The sequence below is a fragment of the Rhinatrema bivittatum genome, chromosome 6, assembly GCF_901001135.1.
Source record: "Rhinatrema bivittatum chromosome 6, aRhiBiv1.1, whole genome shotgun sequence".
In the NCBI taxonomy this organism is placed as follows: domain Eukaryota; kingdom Metazoa; phylum Chordata; class Amphibia; order Gymnophiona; family Rhinatrematidae; genus Rhinatrema; species Rhinatrema bivittatum.
Window position 1 is genome coordinate 246361060 of NC_042620.1, and position 25441 is coordinate 246386500.

At 47.2% G+C, this 25441-nt stretch overlaps 1 protein-coding gene across 4 annotated transcripts in view; it reads left to right on the forward strand.

Annotated features, from left to right (window-relative positions):
- Positions 1-25441, forward strand: part of LOC115094058 (sodium- and chloride-dependent neutral and basic amino acid transporter B(0+)-like) — a 271756-nt gene that overhangs the window by 221799 nt on the left and 24516 nt on the right. For all 4 annotated transcript variants that reach the window (XM_029606716.1, XM_029606718.1, XM_029606719.1 and 1 more), the window contains one exon: positions 5243-5352. In XM_029606716.1, coding sequence (XP_029462576.1) covers positions 5243-5352 — 110 coding nt within the window. The remainder of the gene's footprint in view (positions 1-5242; positions 5353-25441) is intronic.

Below are 25441 nucleotides of genomic sequence, written 5' to 3' on the forward strand. Positions count from 1 at the left end.
CAGCATTGCTGTCCCGATGGATCACAGTTTTGGAGCAGTTCCACCTCCTTCTGCCTCTGACGGAGAACGCTCAGTCCAGCCTGGTTTGGTGGCTATCCCCGGTCAACTTGAGGCGGGGTGTTCCGTTGGTAGTTACGATCTAGACAGTGATCACGATGGATGCCAGCTTGTCCAGCTGGGGAGCGTTGTGTTTGAGAAAATCGGTACAGGGACTGTGGCCTCTGGAGGAAACTCGTTGGTCCATCTATCATCTGGAGACCAGGGCAGTCCGATTGGCACTACAGGCATTCTTTCTGCTTATCCAGGGTAAGGCGGTCAGAGTGCTTTCCGACAATGCAACCACAGTGGCTTATATCAACTGTCAAGGCGGAACCAGAATTCGACCAGTAGCGTTGGAGGCCCGTCTCTTGATTGCGTGGGCAGAGCGGAACATGGTCTGCATAGCGGCTTCTCACATTGCCGGGGTGGAGAATGTTCAGGCGGATTTCCTCAGGCATCATTTTCTCGAACCAGGCGAGTGGGAATTGATGGACGATGCCTTTCAATTCATTTGTACCCAGTGGGGCATTCCCGGGATGGAACTCTTGGCAACGTTCAAGAATGCCAAGGCTCCTCGGTTCTTTGCTCATCGCAGAGACACGGCAGAGTGTGTGGATGCCCTGGTCCTTCCCTGGCCGACAGATGTTCTGCTTTATGTGTTCCCGCCTTGGCCTCTCATAGGCAGGGTTCTGTTGCGCTCCCATAAAGTCTCTACTTCACTATTTTATGTAAGGGTCTGGAAAGTCTTTGAGGCCTGGTGTATTGATAAGGAGATTGTTCCTACTCGAGCGACCGTTCCAGAAATTTTAAGCTTTCTTCAGGATGGTTTAGCGAAGGGATTGTCGTGCAGTTCCTTGCGTGTACAGGTGGCGGCGCTCGGTTCCTTACACGGTACCATATAGGGAGCGTCCTTGGCGAGTCACCCTGATGTCTCTCGTTTCCTTCGGGGGTGAAGCATTTGCGTCCTCCAGTACGCCAGCCCTGCCCATCTTGGAATTTGAATCAAGTTCTTAAGGCTTTGTGTAGGTCACCGTTTGAACCATTGCGTAAAGCAACCTTGAATGACTTTACTTTGAAGGTAGTGTTCTTGGTAGCTATTACATCGGCATGTCGGCTGTCTGAGCTTCAGGCTTTCTCCCGTAGGGAGCCCTTTTTGTGCATTAATGACTTTGGGGTTTCTCTGCATACGGTTCCCTCGTTCCTATCTAAGGTGGTGTCTTCCTTCCATTTAAATCAGTCGGTCGAGATGCCGTCATTTTCAGATCTGGATCGGTCGGATCCCATGTCTACAGATCTTTGGAAACTCAATGTTCGTAGAGCATTACTGCGATACCTGGAGGTGACCAATGCTTTCCGGGTTTTGGATCACCTTTTTGTGTTGTGGAGTGGTCCCCGAAGAGGCAATATGGCTTCCAAGACTACCATCGCTCGTTGGCTAAAGGAGTCCATCAATTCTGCCTATTTGTTGGATGGAGATCTTCACCAGTAGGGCTACGAGCTCATTCTACTCGGGCTCAGGCCTCATCCTGGGCGGAATGTCAACAGATTTTCCCGGAGGAGATTTGCCGGGTGGCTACGTGGAAGTCTTTCCATACTTTCGCTAGACATTATCGCTTTAATGTGCGGGCACCAGGAGCAGGTGACTTCGGAGAGGGAGTGCTTAGAGTGGGCCTCTCTGGATCCCATCCCAATTAAGGTAAGCTCTGGTACATCCCAGGAGTCTGGACTGATCCGGGTACGTACAGGGAAAGGAACATTGGTTCTTACCTTATAATTTTCGTTCCTGTAGTACCACGGATCAGTCCAGAGCCCCACCCATTTTTTTCCTTGTAAGGGAATGGAGAGTCCACGCTCTTTACTAGGGATGTGAATCGTTTTAGGACGATTAAAATTATCGTCCGATAATTTTAATATCGTCTTAAACCGTTATGGAACACAATACAATAGAGATTCTAACGATTTATCGTTATAAATCGTTAGAATCGTGAGCCGGCACACTAAAACCCCCTAAAACCCACCCCTGACCCTTTAAATTAAATCTCCCACCCTCCCGAACCCCCCCCCCCAAATGACTTAAATAACCTGCGGGTCCAGCGGCGGTCCGGAACGGCAGCGATCCGGAACGGGCTCCTGCTACTGAATCTTGTTGTCTTCAGCCGGCGCCATTTTCCAAAATGGCGCCGAAAAATGGCGGCGGCCATAGACGAACACGATTGGACGGCAGGAGGTCCTTCCGGACCCCCGCTGGACTTTTGGCAAGTCTTGTGGGGGTCAGGAGGCCCCCCCCCAAGCTGGCCAAAAGTTCCTGGAGGTCCAGCGGGGGTCAGGGAGCGATTTCCCGCCGTGAATCGTTTTCATACGGAAAAAGGCGCCGGCAGGAGATCGACTGCAGGAGGTCGTTCAGCGAGGGTTCCGGCGCCTCGCTGAACGACCTCCTGCAGTCGATCTCCTGCCGGCGCCATTTTCCGTACGAAAACGATTCGCGGCGGGAAATCGCTCCCTGACCCCCGCTGGACCTCCAGAAACTTTTGGCCAGCTTGGAGGGGGCCTCCTGACCCCCACAAGACTTGCCAAAAGTCCAGCGGGGGTCCGGAAGGACCTCCTGCCGTCCAATCGTGTTCGTCTATGGCCGCCGCCATTTTTCGGCGCCATTTTGGAAAATGGCGCCGGCTGAAGACAACAAGATTCAGTAGCAGGAGCCCGTTCCGGACCGCTGCCGTTCCGGACCGCCGCTGGACCCGCAGGTTATTTAAGTCATTTGGGGGGGGGTTCGGGAGGGTGGGGGATTTAATTTAAAGGGTCGGGGGTGGGTTTTAGGGGGTTTTAATGTGCCGGTTTTGCGATTTTACGTTTTTTCGATTTTTTACGATTTTTCACGATTTTTCACGATATTTTACCCCCCCAAACGGCAACAATACGATTCCCTCCCCCTCCCAGCCGAAATCGATCGTTAAGACGATCGAGGACACGATTCACATCTCTACTCTTTACTGCTATTTTCTGACATCTTGATTCGACCTTGTTATTTTGACATGGCATGGGTTCTGCATCCATTTGGGGGGTGTTGTGCCGGTTTGCGGTTGTTAAGTTACTGTATATAGTTAGTTTGGGTTTTGTTTTATCCATTCTGCTTTGACATTGCGTAATACTGCCAGTCTGTAGGTGGCACCAGCCTATATGAGGCGGAGTTTTTGTTTGATAAACTTCTGTCTCCATCTGCTAGAGGGGGGGGCCAAACTTGGGAGTCTGGACTGATCCGTGGTACTACAGGAATGAAAATTATCACGTAAGAACCAATTTTCCTTTGTATATTTTTCTTTTGTTTTGTTTGGTGCTGCTGCTGCAAAACAAAATTCATTTTTAAAAGTCCCCCACACACATACATGGACCCCTCCCAGACTTTGTGAAACTCCCCCTTTGCTTACCTTAAGCTAATAACTACCCCTAGGGGCAAGATTCATTCCCAGTTACTCCAGCCCTGCCGGTGCTGTTTCTCATATGGTTGCTGGCTGCTTTCTGTACAGCAAAATGATGCCATTCTTGCCCCTGTAGAGTCTGAGAAGGTAGGTGCAGGGCTATACAGGAGGACTTATGAGAAATATATTTATTAAACAAAAGAAAAATGAAAACAAACAAAATGGTCTTTGTATTTTGTTTTGTTTTAAAAGCAAAAAGAAACCAAATAGATAATGTCATGAAAATTTTCTGTTCATTTCCAATGATACAAACAAATCAGAACACAAACACCACTCAACCATTACAAAATCCACATATGCCTGGGGAAGCAAAATTTGAATGCATCAATTTCTAATTGTGATGAGGATGAAATCAGAGCTGGCTACAACACTGTGCAGTACTCAGCACTGGCTCTAAGACAAATGGTGCCTGGGTAAAAATGGTTGATGACATCCTTCCCCCTCCCACCACCAGCTGTATAAGTATGTGTGTGTGTGTGTACTGTATATATGAGAGCCTATGTGCCATATATAGGCTCTCAGTCACACAGGCTCTCTTTCTCATCTCATGCATGCACATACACATGTTCATTCTCTCACATATTCCCTCTCTCATATACACACAGGCTGTCTCATACACACACATGCACATTCTCTTGCATACTCCCTCTCTAGTACACACATCCATGCTCTTACATACAATCCCCCTCTCTCATATATACAGGCTCTCTCTCCCTCACACAGACATATACACACACACACAGGCTCTCTCTCTCGCATACAGGCTCACACCCGCATACACACACAGGCGCTTACTCTCTTTCACACCCACACTTTCTCAGGGCCTCCCCTTCTCTTTGGGTAGCAGCAGAATAGAATCAGCTTTGGCCCTCTGTTGGGCCTCTCTTCAGTACATGGTGGGATGGGGTCCATTGCGGCCCTGCTGCCGCAATGCTTCTCTTTGGGCTGCAGCAGGATGGGGACCGTCACGGCCCCGTTGCCTCCGGACCTATCCTCCATCACCACAGGTTGGGTGATACTGGTGGTGTCCAGGGCAACCCTCAGCTCATGACACCCTAGGCGATCACCAAGCTTGCCCAGCCCCAAAGACCAGCTCTCATGGTACTGGCTTAAATATAACCATCTCCTCCCAACTTTTAATGAGAAAACTGTACTACAAATCTTCAGAACTAAATTGAAACATATCTCCACTATAAGTGTTCAAAAGTAAATTCTAAAGAATTTCTAAAAAGAGGAATTTATTATTAATGGATAAAACTCACAGATAAACTATAAAGGTCATGGCAATATATTTAACAACAATGATCTAAAATGCCCTCAATAACACTACAAGAGGTTATAACATCGGTCTTCTCCTTGGCACGGCTGAGGTTGCTTTTTATGATTTTGATTTTATCAATAGTATTGAACTGCCTTGGCCTTGTCCATATCTGTTGTATTGACCTTATATTTTGTGTTGAATTGAACTTGTAAATTGACCTAGTATGCAAAACCTCACTTTATTCTAATTGTAATCTGTTTTAAAGTGGCAGAATAGAAAACAATATATTAAATAAAATCGCTGAAAAGGTCTTATTTTGCTCAGTTAAAACTCAGGCATGCATGTGACCCATCTTAAAGTAGGTTTTAGTAATCAGATAGCAATTAAATGCAGATTTCAGTGTAATTGATGCTAAGAAAAACATGACATGTATGTACAATACCCAACTTTAACTATTTGTCAACAGGTGGAAACCGATTCATAGAGGATATAGAAATGATGCTTGGCAAGAAGAGCTTTATGTTCTGGTTATATTGGAGAGCCTGCTGGTTTTATATTACACCAGTGTTTTTAATAGTAAGTTATTAGCATTATGGATATAATAAAATACATTTAGTGAAAAAAATATGTATAAGTTTGGTCTCAAAGACGTTCAAATGAGCAATTTTTAAAGTGGCTGGGGGAGGACCAGATGATCTGGAGGCTCATTTTGAAAGAGAAACTCCCCTTAGAGTTTCCCTTTTAAAATATGGGCCAGTGGGATGGCATTTTCTCTTCCACACCCTAACCCTCCCCCCAGCCCCTTTCCAGTTCAGCCAGAGTCCGCAGACCGTGAAACAATATTGCATTCTTTTGGTCACATTAAAGGGAGACAATTTCAAACTAGCACCAGCAGGTCCTAAGGCCAGCACCATTCAGTTGTATAACCATACTACTTAATGGTATCAGCCTGGGGACCCTGAGGCTGGAACCATTTTGCTTTTAGGGCTGTAAGCATATGACTGTAAAACAAAATGGCACTGGTCATCAAGTGCAGGGACAGCTCAAGAGAATCTGCTGCCTGAGGTGAGGGATGTGATGGTGCTTCCTTCCTTCCTTCCTCCAAGGCATGGCGCAGGTCAGATCATCTAGTGGGTCAACGGAGGGTCCCCTTGGAGTCTGGCCCTTTTGGTGATTTGACCAACTGCAGAAAGGGAAAAGCAGGGGTCAGAGTTCCCAGAGGAGTGGCAGATAGTGTGCCGGTGATATTTTCTAGGAAGCTGGCAACCCTGTCACACTCCCACGAACCCTACCACCTGCCTCCCACCTGTCTCCAGCATTTGCCTCCTGGAGAAATGGGAAATAGGTGAATTGTGGGGGTCTCTGTGCGGCACATATTCTCCAAGTTGGTGCAAGAGTATTAAGCAGCCTTGGTGACACTTAGAGCTTTGTACTCCTTCCCTCCCGGCCCCCACTACACACAATAAAATGATGCATTTAAAATAACATTTTTACCTCCCAAGACTATGAATGTCCTTTGTCATTTAAAATCTATCACAATAACATGTATATTATTTTTACATGCACTGCTGTGATGCTGACTAGAAAACCCTGCCTAAAGATACTTGGAACCCCTATGGTATTAGGCCTATTGTAAAGTGTGTTTGATGTGAACTTGGCACTCAGAAAGCCACGAATAAACTGAATTACAATTATAATATAGTAAACCTCCCACACCAAAACAGCACTAATTGCTAGCACTTAAACAGTAACATTCTTACCTATGAAAAGGAAATACTGCAAATATTACACCAGGTCTTAAAACACCAATGCACCTCCTATTAGGAAAACATAACAAGCCAGGCTGCTACAGATCAATAAACAGAAATTACACGGCAGCAGAATGTCTCATCTCAGTCACACATAGATGGATCCTCATGGAAGACCCGGCCTACGAGTCTTTTAAATACCTCACTATTTACCTGCATAGGGATCCTTCTCAATTTCCAGACCATCATAGAAAAAGCTAACCTTATTGTCCAAACCTCAATGGATTTTAACTTATCACTTGCAAGAAGAGTGAATAATCTTTGGATGGTACATTTCCCGAAATGGCTATACTTGTTCTAACTGTTACCCATATGTTTAAAAAAAAAAGCAGAGTAGGTGAAGAACGAACATCTCACCCATCAATTTATTTGGTGGCATAAGAAATCCCGCATAGCCCTCCCAACATTGTAAAAGTCATAGGAAAATGGGGGTATAGGTTTTCCAGATCTAAAATTTTACAACATGGTTAGTTTACCTCGGCATATGGGTGATTGGTTATTGAGCACTAATTTCTATACAACACTTGCACTGGAATGGACAATGGGAAAAAAAAAAACAAAAACAAAAACAAAAAACTGATGCTTCACGCATATCCTGCATAGCTTCAACGACAGGGGTGAAGAAAAAAAGGATTCGCAATCACAAAGCGAGGAGTAGCTGGCTTGTTACGGCGGTTACTACCCCAAACCAAATGTGCCTGATACTTCACTTTCAATGCATATCCAGCATGGCTCTCTGCTTCAACGGCAGGGGAGAAAAAAACTGATACTTCACGCATGTCCAGCATAGCTCCCTGCTTCAACGGCAGGGGAGAAGAAAAAAAACCAACAAGGGCTGTACAACATAGTCTAGGTAAAACAAATAAGCATAGGTGTAGCTTGCTTATCGCGGCGGTTACTGCCCCTACTACCCCTAACTAATCAAGCTAGATATTTCACTTGGATGCAGCTCCATCACTGCTCTCTACATTAATGGTGGGGGTGGAAGGGGAATAGAACAAAGAGCTAAGAGAAACAGATAAGTATGAGAGAAAAAATGTGTGAGGCTTGCTGGGCAGACTGGATGGGCCATTCAGTCTTCTTCTGCCGTCATTTCTATGTTTCTATGTTTCTATGGTGTATCTTTTGAATCTGAAGTATATTCTCCATTAGGGATGTGCAGAAGGAAAAAATTCATTTCGATTCGGTTTTCGTTTTGCCGGGACCAAATTTGTTGCACTAAGTTTCATAGGGGGGAAAACCAATTTGTTGATTAGTTTTATTCGTTGTCTGTTTTCCCATTAAAGTCAATGGGGGAAGTATTTGCAACCTGTTTTTGGCTGCAGAATCGGAGTTTTCTTATCAATTCTGATGAAAATCCTGGGGAGCAATCATCAGAACGAGAAAAGAGCTCCAAAGTACTTAGACTGTGGCAAAGTGGCACCAAAGTGGCAGGAATAGCCTAAGGCACTTTAAAGAGGCAAAGGGGTACCAGGACTGGCAAGAGTACTTTAACAGAGGAGCAAAGCAGCAGCAAGAGTGTCAAAAACACACCACAGCTTCAAAAGAGAGCACCAATAACAGATGCATGAACCCTCGAAGGCAGCATGACAGGCAAAGTGGCAAAACAAGTGGCATCAACATCCTACAGCACAATAAAGAGGGGGAACATAGCAAGCAGAAAGACTAGCACCAACACACTGAGGAACCATGAAAGTGGCAAGAAGACCACAAGGAGTTGAGTGAGTCATCTGGTGTATGGCTGCAAGGCAGAGCGGCAGGAAGCCAGTTGATAGGGGAAAGACAGGCTGGCAGAGCGGAGGTAGTCTGGTCCCTGTGGTTTTGATAGGGGTAAGACAGGCTGGCAGAGCTGAGGTAGTCAGGTCACTGTGGTTTTAACAGGGGCAAGACAGGCTTGCCCCGGGGAGAGTTCCCTTTCCTTTTCGCAGGAAAGGGCTCCCTAGAATGGGTTCGCCTCTAGAGTGGGGTGTTTCCATTGGCGTCTAGTGAGCTCTCACTGGTCTTTTAAAATCTGGTGGATGTAGCAGATATACAAACGAGAATATTCAAGGTAGAGCATGTTTCCATGTGAAGAGCATTTCAACATGGGTCAGCGGGTGTTAAGAAATAGGCTGGCTGCACCTGGGGACAGTTCCCTTTCCTTTGCACAGGAAAGGGCTCCCTGGAATGGGTTGGCCCCTAGAGTGGAACAAGAACCTTCAAGCGTGGCGAGTTGACGTGGAGGAGGTTTCCATGTGAACAGCGGTTCAACATGGGTCAGAGGGTGCTAACAGATAGGCTGGCTGCACCCGGGGAGAGTTCGATTTCCTTTGCGCAGGGAAGGTCTCCCTGGAATGGGTTGGCCCATAGAGTGGAGCACGAGCCGTCAAGTGTGGCAAGACAACCTGGAGGAGGTTTCCATGTGAACAGCGGTTCAACATGGGTCAGAGGGTGCTAACAGATAGGCTGGCTGCACCCGGGGAGAGTTCCCTTTCCTTTGCACAGGAAAGGGCTCCCTGGAATGAGTTGGCCACTAGGGATGTGAATCGTGTCCTCGATCGTCTTAACGATCGATTTCGGCTGGGAGGGGGAGGGAATCGTATTGTTTGCCGTTTGGGGGGGTAAAATATCGTGAAAAATCGTTAAAAATCGAAAAATCGAAAAAATCGAAAAACCGGCACATTAAAACCCCCTAAAACCCACCCCCGACCCTTTAAATTAAATCCCCCACCAAATAACTTAAATAACCTGCGGGTCCAGCGGCGGTCCGGAACGGCAGCGGTCCGGAACGGGCTCCTGCTCTGAATCTTGTCGTCTTCAGCCGGCGCCATTTTCCAAAATGGCGCCGAAAATGGCGGCGGCCATAGATGAAAAAGATTGGACGGCAGGAGGTCCTTCCGGACCCCCGCTGGACTTTTGGCAAGTCTCGTGGGGGTCAGGAGGCCCCCCACAAGCTGGCCAAAAGTTCCTGGAGGTCCAGCGGGGGTCAGGGAGCGATTTCCCGCCGCGAATCGTTTTCGTACGGAAAATGGCGCCGGCAGGAGATCGACTGCAGGAGGTCGTTCAGCGAGGGTTCCGGCGCCTCGCTGAACGACCTCCTGCAGTCGATCTCCTGCCGGCGCCATTTTCCGTACGAAAACGATTCGCGGCGGGAAATCGCTCCCTGACCCCCGCTGGACCTCCAGGAACTTTTGGCCAGCTTGTGGGGGGCCTCCTGACCCCCACGAGACTTGCCAAAAGTCCAGCGGGGGTCCGGAAGGACCTCCTGCCGTCCAATCTTTTTCGTCTATGGCCGCCGCCATTTTCGGCGCCATTTTGGAAAATGGCGCCGGCTGAAGACGACAAGATTCAGAGCAGGAGCCCGTTCCGGACCGCTGCCGTTCCGGACCACCGCTGGACCCGCAGGTTATTTAAGTTATTTGGGGGGGGTTCGGGAGGGTGGGGGATTTAATTTAAAGGGTCGGGGGTGGGTTTTAGGGGGTTTTAGTGTGCCGGCTCACGATTCTAACGATTTATAACGATAAATCGTTAGAATCTGTATTGTATTGTGTTCCATAACGGTTTAAGACGATATTAAAATTATCGGACGATAATTTTAATCGTCCTAAAACGATTCACATCCCTATTGGCCACTAGAGTGTGGTAGTTCGTTTGGCGTCTAATGAATACCCAGAAGCTATTAACTGTACTTATACACTTCAGCTGATGACAAAGGAACTTGAAGAGCTCTCAGAAATAAGAAAACTGCTACTCAAATCCAAATCTGCAATATAAACTTATGTTGACTTTGTAGTTTACACAATGACTATAAACTATGGAAACACAGAGGATAAACTAGAGTGCAACTACCACCAGTTTTCTATAGCACTAGAAATATTAATGTTGGCACCTAAGAAACATCTAGGGAAAATAACCCGTGTTATGAAGGTCATGAAAAATATTGAGCATATGAAATACCCAAGCTCCAAACTGGACAGACAGGTACAGCGTTAGATGTCAGGCCTTTGTAGGGACGTAAGGCCTGTACGGACAGGTATAGCATTAGAGGTCAAGCCCTCATAGGGACTTAAGGCCTGGATGGACAGGCACATCATTAGAGGTCAAGCCCTTTTAGGGACATAAGGCTTGGACGGACAGTCCCAGCATTAGAGGTCAAGCCCTCATATGGACGTAAAGCCTGGACAGATAGGCACAGCATCAAGCTCTTTTAGGGACATAAGTCATTAATGGACAGGCACAGCATTAGAGGTCAAGCCCTCGTAGGGATGTAAAGCCTGGATGGACAGGCACAGCATTAGATTTCAAGCCCTTGTAGGGGCATAAGGCCTGGATGGAAAGGCAAAGCATTAGAAGTCAAGTCCTTTTAGGGACGTCAGGCCAGGCAGGACAGGTACAGCATTAGAGGTCAAGCCCTTGTAGGGACATAAGGCCTGGACAGACAGGGGCAGCATTATTGGTCAAGCCCTTTTAGGAATTTAAGGCCTGGATGGACAGCCACAGCATTAGAGGTCAAGCTTTCGTATGAACATAAAGCCTGGATGGACACGCACAGCTTTAGAGATCAAGCCCTTTCAGGGACATCAAACCTGGACAGTCAGGCACAGCATTAGAGATCAAGCCCTTGTAGAGACATAATGCCTGGACGGACAGATACAGCATTAGAGGTCAGGTCCTCTAGGGACATAAATCCTGGATGGACAGGCACAGCATTAGAGATAAAGCCCTTTTAGGGAATAAAGGTCTGGATGGACAGGCACAGGATTAGAGGTCAAGCCCTTTTAGGGACATAAGGCCTGGACGGACAGGCCCAACATTATAGGTCAAACCCTTTTAGGGACGTAAGGCCTGGATGGACAGGCATATCATCAGAGAGCAAGCCCTTTTAGGGACATAAGGCCTGGACGGACAGTGCCAGCATTAGAGATCAAGACCTTGTAGGGATTTATGGCCTGGACGGCCAGGCTCAGCAATAGAGATCAAGCCATTTTAGGGACATAAGGCCTGGACGGACAGGCACAGCATTAGAGAGCAAGCCCTCATAGGGATTTAAGGCCTGGTTGGAAAGGCACAACATTAGAGGTCAAGCCCTTGTAGGGATGTAAGGACTGGGTGGACAGGCACAGCATTAGAGGTCAAGCCCTTTTAGGGACATAAGGCCTGGGAAGACAGTCCCAGCATTAGAAATCTAGCCCACATATGGACGTAAAGTCTGGACAGACAGGCACAGCATTCAAGGTCAAGAACTTGTAGGGATTTCAGGCCTGGATGGCCAGGCACAGCATTAGAGATCAAGCCCTTTTAGGGTTGTAAGGTCTGGATGGACAGGCACAGCATTAGAGATCATGCCCTCATAGGGATTTAATGCCTGGATGGACAGTCCCAGCATTACAGGTAAAGTCCTTTTAGGGATGTAAGGCCGGGCAGGACAGGCACAGCATTAGAGGTCAAGCCCTCATACGGATGTAAAGCCTGGATGGACTGGCACAGCATTAGGGGTCAAGCGCTTGTAGGGACGTAAAGCCTGGACAGACAGGCACATCATTAGAGGTCAAGCACTTTTAGGGACATAAGGCCTGGACAGACAGGTGCAGCATTAGAGGTCAGGCCCTCGTAGGGACGCAAATCCTGAATGGACAGGCACAGCATTCGAGGATAGAGGTCAAGCCCTTGTAGGGATGTAAAGCCTGGATGGACAGACACAGCATTAGAGGTCAAGCCCTTGTAGGGACATAAGGCATGGATGGACAGGCCCAGCATTATTGGTCAAGGCCTTTTAGGTATGTAAGGCCTGGATAGATAGCCACAGCATTAGAGGTCAAGCCCTCATACGAATGTAAAGCCTGGATGGACACGCACAGCTTTAGAGATCAAGCCCTTTCAGGGACATCAAACCTGGACAGTCAGGCACAGCATTAGAGATCAAGCCCTTGTAGAGACATAAGGCCTGGACGGACAGATACAGCATTAGTGGTCAGGTCCTCTAGGGACATAAATCCTGGATGGACAGGCACAGCATTAGAGATAAAGCCCTTTTAGGGAATAAAGGTCTGGATGGACAGGCACAGGATTAGAGGTCAAGCCCTTTTAGGGACATAAGGCCTGGACGGACAGGCCCAACATTATAGGTCAAGCCCTTTTAGGGACGTAAGGCCTGGATGGACAGGCACATCATCAGAGAGCAAGCCCTTTTAGGGACATAAGGCCTGGACGGACAGTGCCAGCATTAGAGATCAAGACCTTGTAGGGATTTATGGCCTGGACGGCCAGGCTCAGCAATAGAGATCAAGCCGTTTTAGGGACATAAGGCCTGGACGGACAGGCACAGCATTAGAGAGCAAGCCCTCATAGGGATTTAAGGCCTGGTTGGAAAGGCACAACATTAGAGGTCAAGCCCTTGTAGGGATGTAAGGACTGGGTGGACAGGCACAGCATTAGAGGTCAAGCCCTTTTAGGGACATAAGGCCTGGGAAGACAGTCCCAGCATTAGAAATCTAGCCCACATATGGACGTAAAGTCTGGACAGACAGGCACAGCATTCGAGGTCAAGAACTTGTAGGGATTTAAGGCCTGGATGGCCAGGCACAGCATTAGAGATCAAGCCCTTTTAGGGTTGTAAGGCCTGGATGGACAGGCACAGCATTAGAGATCATGCCCTCATAGGGATTTAATGCCTGGATGGACAGTCCCAGCATTACAGGTCAAGTCCTTTTAGGGATGTAAGGCCGGGCAGGACAGGCACAGCATTAGAGGTCAAGCCCTCATACGGATGTAAAACCTGGATGGACTGGCACAGCATTAGGGGTCAAGCGCTTGTAGGGACGTAAAGCCTGGACAGACAGGCACATCATTAGAGGTCAAGCACTTTTAGGGACATAAGGCCTGGACAGACAGGTGCAGCATTAGAGGTCAGGCCCTCGTAGGGACGCAAATCCTGAATGGACAGGCACAGCATTCGAGGATAGAGGTCAAGCCCTTGTAGGGATGTAAAGCCTGGACGGACAGACACAGCATTAGAGGTCAAGCCCTTGTAGGGACATAAGGCATGGACGGACAGGCCCAGCATTATTGGTCAAGCCCTTTTAGGTATGTAAGGCCTGGATAGATAGCCACAGCATTAGAGGTCAAGCCCTCATACGAATGTAAAGCCTGGATGGACAGGCACAGCTTTAGAGGTCAAGCCCGTTTAGGGACATATACCTGGATGGACAGGCACAGCATTAGAGATCAAGCCCTCATAGGGATGTAAGGCCTGGACGGACAGGCACAGCATTAGAGGTCAAGCCCTCAGAGGGACGTAACGCCTGGATGGACAGGCACAGCATTAGAGTTCAAGCCCTTGTAGCTACATAGGCCTGGATGGACAGGCACAATATTAGAGGTCAAGCCCTTTTAGAGACATTAAGCCTGAAAGGACAGGCACAGCATTAGAGGTCAAGCCATTTTAGGGACATAAGGTCTGGACAGGCAGGCACAGCATTAGAGGTCAAGCCCTTGTAGGGACGTAAGGCATGGACAGACAGGCACAGCATTAGAGGTCAAGCCCATTGAGGGACATAAGGCCTGGATGGATAGGAACAGCATTAGAGGTCAAGCCCTCATACAGACATGAAGCCTGAATGGACAGGCACAGCATTAGAGGTCAAGCCCTTTTAGGGACATTAGGCCTGGACGGACAGGCACAGCATTAGAGGTCAAGCCCTTTTAGGGATGTAAAGACTGGATGGACAGGCACAGTTTTAGAGGTCAATCCCTTTTAGGGACATAAGGCCTGCATGCACAGGCACAGCATTAGAGGTGAAGCCCTCATAGGGACATAAAGCCTGGGCGGAAAAGCACAGCATTACAGGTAAAGCCCTTGTAGGGATGGAAGGCCTGGACAGAGAGGCATAGCATTAAAGGTCAAGCCCTTATAGGGACATAAGGCCTGGCTGGACAAGCACAGCATTAGAGGTTAATACTTTTTAGGGACATAAGGCCTGGACGGACAGGCACAGCATTAGAGGTCAAGCCCTCTTAGGGACTTAAGGCCTGTAGGTACAGGCACAGCATTGGAGGTCAAGCCCTCATAGGGATGTAAACCCGGGACGGGCAGGCACAGCATTAAAATTCAAGCCCTTGTAGGGACGTAAAACCTGTACGGACTGGCACAGCATTAGAGGTCAAGCCCTTGTAGATACATAAGTCCTGGACAGACAGATGCAGCATTAGACGTCAAGCCCTCTAGTGACATAAATCCTGGACGGACAGGCACAGCTTTCAAGGATAGAGGTCAAGCCCTTGTAGGGATGTAAATCCTGCACGTACAGGCACAACATGAGAGGTCAAGCCCTTGTAGGGACATAAGGCCTGGATGTATAGGCACAGTATTAGTGGTCAAACCCTTTTAGGGACATAAGGCCTGGACGGACAGCACAGCATTAGAGGTCAACCCTTTGTAGGGATGTAAAGCCTGGTTGGACAGGCACAGCATTGGAGGTCAAGCTCTTGTAGGGACGTAAATCCTGGATGGACAAGCACAGCATTAGCGGTCAAGCAGTTTTAAGGACATAAGGCCTGGACGGATGGGCGCATCATTAGAGGTCAGGTCCTCATAGTGATGCAAAGCCTGGATGGACAGGCACAGTGTTAGAGGTCAAGCCTTGTAGGGACGTAAGGCCTGCATGCACAGGCACAGCATTAGAGGTCAAGCCCTCATAGGGACATAAAGCCTGGATGGACAGGCACATCATTAGAGGTCAAACCCTATTAGGGACATAAGGCCTTGACGGACAGGCACAGCATTAGAGGTCAAGCCCTCTTAGGGACATAAGGCCTGCATGCACAGGCACAGCATTAGAGGTCAAGCCCTCATAAGGACATAAAGCCTGGGTGGAAAAGCACAGCATTAGAGGTCAAGCCCTTGTAGGGATGTAAGGCCTGGACGGAGAGGCACAGCATTAAAGGTCAAGCCCTTATAGGGACGTAAGGCCTGGATGGACAAGCACAGCATTTTATGGTTAATACTTTTTAGGGACATAAGGCCTGGACGGACAGGCACAGCGTTAGATGTCAAGCCCTCTTAGGGACTTAAGGCCAGTAGGTACAGGCACAGCATTAGAGGTCAAGCACTCATAGGGACGTAAATCCTGGACGGACAGGCACAGCATTAGAATTCAAGCCCTTGTAGGGACATAAAACCTGTACGGACTGGCACTGCATTAGAGGTCAAGCCCTTGTCCTGGATGGACAGATACAGCATTAGACATCAGGCCCTCTAGGGACATAAAGCCTGGATGGACAGGCACAGCTTTCAATGATAGAGGTCAAGCCCTTGTAGGGACGTAAAGCCTGCACGGACAGGCACAACATGGGAGGTCAAGCACTTGTAGGGATGTAAGGCCTGGATGTACAGGCACAGCATTAAAAGTCAAACCCTTTTAGGGACATAAGGCCTGGACGGACAGCACAGCATTAGAGGTCAAGCCCTGATACGGATGTAAAGCCTAGATGGGCAGGCACAGCATTAGAGGACAAGACCTTTTAGGGACATAAGGCCTGGACGGACAGTCACATCATTAGAGGTCAAGCCCTTTTAGGGACATAAGGCCTGGACAGACAGGCACAGGATTAGAGGTCAAGCCCTTTTAGGGACATAAGGCCTGGACGGACAAGCACAGTATTAGTGGTCAAGCCCTCATAGGGATGTAAAGCCTGGTTGAACAGACACAGCATTTGAGGTCAAGCCCTAGTAGCGACGTAAGGACTGGGTGGACAGGCACAGCATTACATGTCAAGCCCTTTTAGGGACATAAGGCCTGGATGTCAGTCCCAGCATTAGAGGTCAAGCCCTCATATGGACATAAAGCCTGGAAAGACAGGCACAGCATTAGAGGTCAAGCCCTTTTAGGGACATAAGGCCTGGACGGACAGGCACAGCATTAGACATCAAGCCCTCATAGGGATTTAAGGCCTGGATGGGCAGGCACAGCATTAGAGATCAAGCCATTTTAGGGATGTCATGCCTGGATGGACAGTCCCAGCAATAGAGGTCAAGCACTCATATGGACGTAAAGCCTGGACAGACAGGCACAGCCTTAGAGGTCAAGCCCTTTGAGGGACATAAGGCCTTGATGGACAGGCACATCATTAGAGGTCAAGCCCTCTTAGGGATGTAAAGCCTGGATGGACAGGCACAGCATTAGATTTCAAGCCCTTGTAGGGATGTACAGCCTGGATGGACAGGCACAGCATTAGAGGTCAAGCCCTTGTAGGGCCATAAGGCCTGGATGGAGAGGCAAAGCATTAGAAGTCAAGTCCTTTTAGGGACGTAAGGCCATGCAGGACAGGCACAGCAATAGAGGTCAAGCCCTCATATGGATATAAAGCCTGGATGGACAGGAACCGCATTAGAGGTCAAGCGCTTGTAGGGACATAAGGCCTGGACAGACAGGGGCAGCATTATTGATCAAGCCCTTTTAGGGATGTAAGGCCTGGATGGACTGCCACAGCTTTAGAGGTCAAGCCCTCGTATGAACGTAAAGCCTGGATGGACACGCACAGCTTTAGATATCAAGCACTTTCAGGGACATCAAACCTGGACAGTCAGGCACAGCATTAGAGGTCAAGCCCTTGTAGAGACATAAGGCCTGGATGGACAGATACAGCATTAGAGGTCAGGTCCTCTAGGGACATAAATCCTGGATGGACAGGCACAGCATTAGAGGTCAAGATCTTTTAGGGACGTAAGGCCTGGACGGACAGGCACAGCATTAGAGGTCAAGCCCTCATAGGGACTTAAACCCGGGATGGGCAGGCACAGCATTAGAATTCAAGCCCTTGTAGGGATGTAAAACCTGTACAGACTGGCACAGCATTAGAGGTCTAGCCCTTGTAGATACATAAGTCCTGGACAGACAGATGCAGCATTAGACGTCAGGCCCTCTAGGGACATAAATCCTGGACGGACAGACACATCTTTCAAGGATAGAGGTCAAGCTCTTGTAGGGACGTAAAGCCTGCACGTACAGGCGCAACACGAGAGGTCAAGCCCTTGTAGGGACGTAAGGCCTGGATGTACAGGCACAGCATTAGTGGTCAAACTCTTTTAGGGACGTAAGTCCTGGACAGACAGCACAGCATTAGAGGTCAAGCCCTCGTAGGGATGTAAATCCTGGATGGACAGGCACAACATTAGAGTTCAAGCCCTTGTAGGGATGTAAAGCCTGGACGGACAATTCCCAGCATTAGTGGTCAAGCCCTCATATAGATGTAAAGCCTGAATAGACAGGCACAGCATTAGAGGTGAAGCCCTTTTAGGGACATAAGGCCTTGATGGACAGGCACAGCATTAGAGGTCAAGTCCTCGTAGGGATGTAAAGCCTGGATGGACAGGCACAACATTAGAGTTCAAGCCCTTGTAGGAACGTACATCCTGGATGGACAGGCACAGCATTAGAGGTCAAGCCGTTGTAGGGACGTAAGGCCTGGACGGATAGGCACAGCATTAGAGGTCAAGCCCTTTTATGGACGTAAGGCATGGACAGGCAGGCACAGCATTAGAGGTCAAGCCTTTTTAGGGATGTAAGGCCTGGATGGACAGGCACAGCGTTACAGGTCAAACCCTTTTAGGGACGTAAGGCCTGGACGGACAGCACAGCATTAGAGGTCAGCCCGCTAGCATATGTCTGATGCATCCTAAAATATTGGCTGAGGTATGGCCCTCGTCCATCAGGTGGGTGTGCAGTAAAGCCCACAACCATCCTGATACTTGTTCACTAATAGAGCTGCTGCCTGCCCCTGCCTCAGCCAGGTCTCACCAGTGTGCTGTCAGGGAGAAGTAAGAGTGTCCATCCAGGCAGTCCAGATATCACAGGTAAAATGCACACTCCCCTGTTCCTTAGCTAGCAGTGCTTGGATGCGACTGCAACACTGGTTGTACAAGCTGGAGGTGACCTTTCTGCTAAATGTGGTTCTGGAGGGGACTTTGTAATTTGGAACTAAGACCTTCAGCAAATGCTTGAAACCCACATTCTCCACTATCTGCAAGGGCTGGTCATCAAGGGCAATCATTTTCCCAATGCTCCTGGTTACAACCTTTGAGGCTGCCTGCCTCCTTCCCTGGGATAGCGTTACCGAACACCACCCCATTTCCTCCATGGTGGGTTGTCGCTTCTGCCACATGGCAGAGGGCTGCTGGCCTGTCACCTAACTGCTAGAAAGGGCTGAGGGCATGGGGTGACTCTGCTCCTTTTCAATCACTTTATGCTGCCTGGAAAAAGGAGTCCCCTGACTGGTACTGCCACCATCTCCAGATGGCAGAAGTGTTGTTGGGTGTTGCCTCTTCATATGATGCATCATGCCAAAATTAGTTAGATTTCCCATTTGCTTGCCTCTGCTAATAGCCCTGGCACAGTAATTGCACTAAGCAAAACGCGGGTCCTCCGTCACTTTAAAGAGGCTCCAGATCGCAGATTTCTTTCATGATCCCTTCTCTATAGCCTTCAGGGTGTATGCTGGCACTGGAGCTGAAATAGTGGGTGCAACTGAGATGCAATGCCAGGGGCATCAGTCACACTCTGTGCCTGCACTGACTGTTCTTCCTCCTCATCATCATCAGTTTCATCTCTCCCCTGCAGCACTAGACAGTACTAACTATTCCTCTTAAACCTTCTCCAGCTATTACTTCTTCCATTTCTAATGATGAGAATCCCACACAAGATAAGTCTTCATCGGAATCAGAAGCAAACAGTGCCTGCACTACATTGTCAATGCTAAGTTGAGTCTGCTGTCGCACTGCTATTTTTGGGTGTCGCCCTTTAGTCTTGCATGGCTCAGCCTCCCCTTCCCTCACTTCCAAAACTACAGGGTCAGAAACAGGTGGTGGCGATGCATCATCTTTAGATTTCATTTCTTCCCGGTTGGAACTGCCTGCCCCTCCAGAAATTTTATATTGGAACAGGTCCCTTTTTAACTTTAATGGGGGACTGGCACTGCCTTTTGAAGTGCCTCCTCTGCCAGTCCCAATCACTCGACCATGTCTAAATTTCCCTGACATTATGGATTTAATGTCACTGCTTACTAGGGATTTCAATTAAAAGAATTATTTCCAAAAGAGGCCCACTGGGGATTTGGCTTCAGAGAGCAACGCTGACCCAATATATGTGAGTTTGCAATAGTGCCCACAGGCCCACTAGGCTGTGCCTGGATATACACTAAAAATGGGACCACTGTATGTGCACACATCAAGCTTGTAATTGCAAATGGGGACCACTGGGGATTTGGCTTCAGAGAGCACCGTTGACCCAATATATGTGAGTCTGCAAAAGTGCAAAAGTGTACGCTGTATGTGCACCCACTAAGCTTGTAACTACAAAGAGGCCCACTGAGGATTTGGCTTCAGAGAGCACCGCTGACCCAAAAAAAGCGCCCCCAGGCCCACGAGGCTGTGCCTGGATGTACACTAAAACTGGGACCACTGTATGCACACACACCAAGGGACAGATTTTTAAAGGGTTACATGTGTAATATACGCACGTAACCATTTAAAAGCCCTTCTGCGCGCGCCGAGCCTATATACAAAGGCTCGGCGACGCATGCAAGTCCCGGGACGCGCTTATATCCCGGGGCTTGAAAAAATGGGCGGGATGTGGGCAGGGCATGGGCATGGCCAGAGGCCTCGCCACTGCTGCTGGGCCCGGGGATCGCGTGCCAGCACTTGGCCGGCGTGCGCAACCTATGCCTTCCCAGAGGCAAGCATAAATAATAAAACAAAGGGGGGATTTAGATAGGGCTGGGGCGGGTTAGATAAGGGAAGGGAGGGGAAGGTGGGGGGAACGGAAGGAAAGTTCCCTTTGAGGCCGCTCCGATTTCAAAGTGGCCTTGGAGGGAACGGGGAGAGCAATTGCGGCTCCCCTAGGACTTAGCACGCGCAAGGTGCACAAGTGTGCACCCCCTTGCATGTGCCGACCCCGGATTTTATAACAAATGCGCGGGTGCGCGCACAAATCTACGCCTGCACATAGGTTACAAAATCTGGCCCCAAGCTTGTAACTACAAAAGAGGCCCACTGGGGATTTGGCTTCAGAGAGCACTGCTGTCCCAATATGTGTGAGTCTGCAAAACTGCCCAGTACCCACTGATGCCCAGTGAGTGCACTGTCTTCTTGGCTTTAAAGAGCACAAAGAGACAGCTTGAGTTCAATAAAAAAAAACAAAAATTGCAGTTAAATAAAAGGATGGCTTGCTTGGCACAGCAGCAAAAACAAAGAAATATCTTTTCCAATGGAAAATTCTATCAAAGTAGCTAGCAATTGAATATATCTCCCACCCACAACACTCAAATCCTGCTTGCAACCTACCCCAGGGGGTAAGATAAGCAGAAAATGCCACTGCTAGCAGCTTCTCTCAGTGGCACAGACGGAGAGACCGTCTCAGATCAATAAAAAAAAGTGCGGTAAAAAAAAACATGGTTAGCTGACACTGCAGCCAAATCGAACAAATATCTTTTTCAATGAAACATTCTATCAAAGTAGCTAGCAATTGAATACAGATTTGAGACACTCAGACTAGCTCTGAGTAAAGCCACCATCCCCGAACCACCTCCCCAGACCACCCCCGCAAAAAAAGTGCATGGCATGCCGCATGCTTAACGTATAAATAGCGCTGCATCATCAGGAATAGCATCACAGAGCACTGAGTGAGAGCGGCGATTGGCTGCATTAGAAAAATGCTTAGCTCTGATAGGTTGCATTCTGGTCTCCTTGCCAATCTGTCTGACCCATTCTAACACAGGGCTGTGAGGTCACTTATGACTCACAGGAAAGGGCTGGTTTTTGCTATCTCCTGTTTCAAACGGGTGCTAAGAAATCACTGTGAGCCAAAAGAATGAAACTAATATGTTGTATTCGTGAGGGATCGCAATGCGTTTCGCGAACCCACGAATACAACGAATAGGGACTTATGCGTTGCAGATTGCCCGTGCGTTGAAAACGAATGCACATTCCTATTCTCCATACTCCTATATTTTCAAGGCCAATTCATCTACAGCGGAGTGTATTGTTGACCCCTGTTGCTCAGGCTTGGAAGTGGCTCTATGTAGTATTGAAACTAAGCTATAAAATCTCACACTGTCTATTGAAGGAAATAAAGGCTTTACCCTGGGCCTGCACTCCCCTCTTTTCTCTTATAGAGGGGAAAGGGAATTCAAACTATTTTCAATCTGATGGGGGAAGATGAGATAATGGTGACTTATGGTGTTCCTTAGCGACAATTCTCTATCCTTCAAAAACATTTCTTTGCATATCTACAAGTGAGGCATTACTTCTTGTCTTTGGATGAGCGTGAATTGCAAGACAAAAATAGAGAGTTTCTGCTGGAACTCTTTGATATGGAGGAGCCAGTTAAAAGATCAGTCTCTTCTATGTATCGAGTCCTTAAGAAGAGAGAGATGCCCTTGAGCCTGGAGTTGGAGTTCGGAATTAGGTCTAAATTTGACAGCAACTCAATTTTTTTTTTTTTTAATTTATACTTTATTAAAGATTTTAAACATTACAGTTGTAAAACCAAAAGAACAAATTTTGTATGCAAAGAAACAATATTTCCACAATCTCTTAACATCCTTATTAGCATCAAAACTCCTAGTCCACAACATGGGAGGAATTTAAAAGGAAAAAAATAATAACCACAAATTTCTGCAACATACTCGTTACATACAGGAGAATATATTTTTTTTAAACAGCCTATATCTCAATCTTTTTCTTTATCTTCCAGAAAGGTTTCCAGGTGGGTGGGGTCTTGAAAAATAAACATATTCTTATGAAGGACAACCACACATTTACAGGGAAATTTTAAAAAGAACGTGGCTCCCAGAGTCAATACTCTGGGCTTCATGTTCAGAAATTGTTTCCTCCTTAGTTGTGTGTGCCGTGACACATCAGGAAATATCTGGACCCTTTGTCCGCAGAATAAGAAATCCTTATTCCTAAAATATTTTTGCATTATTAAGTTCTTATCATTTTCTCTACACAGAGTTACCAAAAGTGTAGATCTTAGTGGAATATCATCCATTGATGATTCCAAAAAGGATGTTAAATTAGGTGACTGCTGCTGGACAAGGTCCATACCTTCCTCTTCCACCTGGCTCCTTAATCTGGTATTCAAAACATAATATATTTTTGATATACTTTTATCGTCTATTGTCGAAATTGACAAAACTTCCGTTAGGTATTTTTTAAATAACTCAGTCGCAGATAAGAGTCTGGTAACAGGAAAATTCAGGAATCTTAAGTTCCTAATTCTTAATTCATTTTCCAGATTCTCCATCTGCTTGTGGGTTACCAAACTATCCTTAATATGAGAATTATTAATAGCCTGTAAAGATGAAACTTGCGCTGATGTTTTTTTCCCCATCTCCTCTAATTGTTTTAAATGACAATCATGTATTTCTAAAGTATTTTTAATTTCCACAGAAGTTTTATTATTCTGACTAATAGCATTAGAAACTATCTTCTGAAGTTCAGTAATTGCTCTCCAAATATCTCCCAATGTAATATTTTGTGGGTCTATGGATTCTGTAACTACACTATGTAGTCCAGAATTCACCATATCCCCATCTAATTCTACCTCACTACCCCGAATGGGGTTGGAAATATCACTCGCAGTTGGATTAATAACTGCTTGTGAAACATTTGGGACTGGTTGGATAGGAAAATCCATCAAAGATTGAGGTTGCTGCTCTTGGCCAGGGCTGTCTGATGCACCTGAAGAGAAAGATATATCAGGGATAGATTCACGAGCAGATTGACTCACTCATCTTATTACATGAGAGTCTATGGGACCCCTTGCCACTTATACAGCAGGCGAAGAAGTCCACAGTTTAGCCTTTCTTTTCTTACCCATATAGAAACAAAATTACATGCCAAACAAAAATTCTTACCAAGGGGCGCGCCCCTTTGGCGCGCGGCTTCGGCAGCGCGCCGGCGGCTGCGCGCCGCTCCTGTCCCGACTTTATCCTGCGTTCCGGCTCCCCTGGATGACGTCACCAGAGGGGCATGGCCTTGGGATAGTCCGGTGTTACCAGCTTTTGATGTTACAACAAGCGCAGCGACTAAAGCCCTTCTGGCCTCTCCTCTCCTCTCAACGGAGAGGTTTCTCTGCTCGAATTCCTCCGATTCAGGGTCACACCTGTCCCGAATTTATCCTGCGTTCCGGCTCCCCTGGATGACGTCACTAGAGGGGCGTGGCCTTGGGATAGTCCGGTGTTACCAGCTTTTGATGTTACAACAAGCGCAGCGACTAAAGCCCTTCTGGCCTCTCCTCTCCTCTCAACGGAGAGGTTTCTCCGCTCAAATTCCTCCGATTCAGGGTCACACCTGTCCCGAATTTATCCTGCGTTCCGGCTCCCCTGGATGACGTCACTAGAGGGGCGTGGCCTTGGGATAGTCCGGTGTTACCAGCTTTTGATGTTACAACAAGCGCAGCGACTAAAGCCCTTCTGGCCTCTCCTCTCCTCTCAACGGAGAGGTTTCTCCGCTCGAATTCCTCCGATTCAGGGTCACAACTGTCCCCAATTTATCCTGCGTTCTGGCTCCCCTGGATGACGTCACTAGAGGGGCATGGCCTTGGGTAGTCCGGTGTTACCAGCTTTTGATGTTACAACAAGCGCAGCGACTAAAGCCCTTCTGGCCTCTCCTCTCCTCTCATCGGAGAGGTTTCTCCGCTCGAATTCCTCCCAGCAACTCAATATTTGAAGTGTTTTTCTAGGGTCGGTAATTTTACATCGAGCCTTTCTTTAGGGGAGGCCCAATATAAATTTCTTATGAGGTTTTTTTTACTCTCAGCAACATGCCTGTACCATAAAGCTGACCCAATCTAATTTATGTATTGAATGCCGAAGGGAGGTGGGTATGTTAGGGCACCAATTTTGGAAATAGTCTAGTGTTATAAAGCTTCTGGCAAGCAATACAGGGTTATATTTATCAAGTCACAAAAGTCAGACTCCATTTAGATCCTCAAGATTTCTTTTTGATGATCTTGGAGGAAAATCGTTTTGGGATCCACATACTAGATTATGGGGAAGAAAAGCGATACCATTGGCTAATGTGATAAATTAAAAAAAAATGGTTGCTGCCTGAAGCCCCAAAGATGTTGCAGTGGAGAAATGCTTTAAACCAGATGTGCCTCATGGAAAATTATATTGAGTTAGTTGATGTAACAATCAAGAAGAAAGTGTTTCTTCAGATTTGGGATGCTTTCTTTGCAAAACTAACCACACAAGGCATGAAGTCTGATAATGAATAATCTCACTTAAACTTATTTACCAGAATGTTAAATAGCAGTGCAAAAAGAATTGCTGTTTCTTCTCCAAAATCTTTATTTTATAATTTGTGGGAAGTGGGAGAGGAGAGGGACTAGTTTAGAGATACTGTTCATAAAACATTTGTTGTGGTCCTAGCAAGTTCCTGGCTTTGTCTTTCATATGGTATGGGCAGAAACCATCCCCCACTGTATAGTTATTTTGTTTTTTTCTGATTGTAATTGACAACTCAGTAAAAAAGATTTAAACATATAACTGAACTGGAAATCGCAAACAGCCAGATTCTGTATGCAGTGCAACAGAAACACAATCACTTCTCATAAAACAATAATAAAATCAAGAAATATAGCACATCAATCATAAGAGTAAAACTATAGTAATAGAATAAATATTTCAAAGCACCTGACAAACAAAACACCAGTAATAATTGAACTCAAAAAATTTCTAAAAGGTCTTAAAGACCAATAAAATATTTCAAAACAGACATCAAAATAACACCCAGCAATTAAAACTAATATGTATAATAAAATTGCAATCCATACTTGGAATTTTTTGATTTCCAGGTACCCTGAGATTGTTGTGCAGGA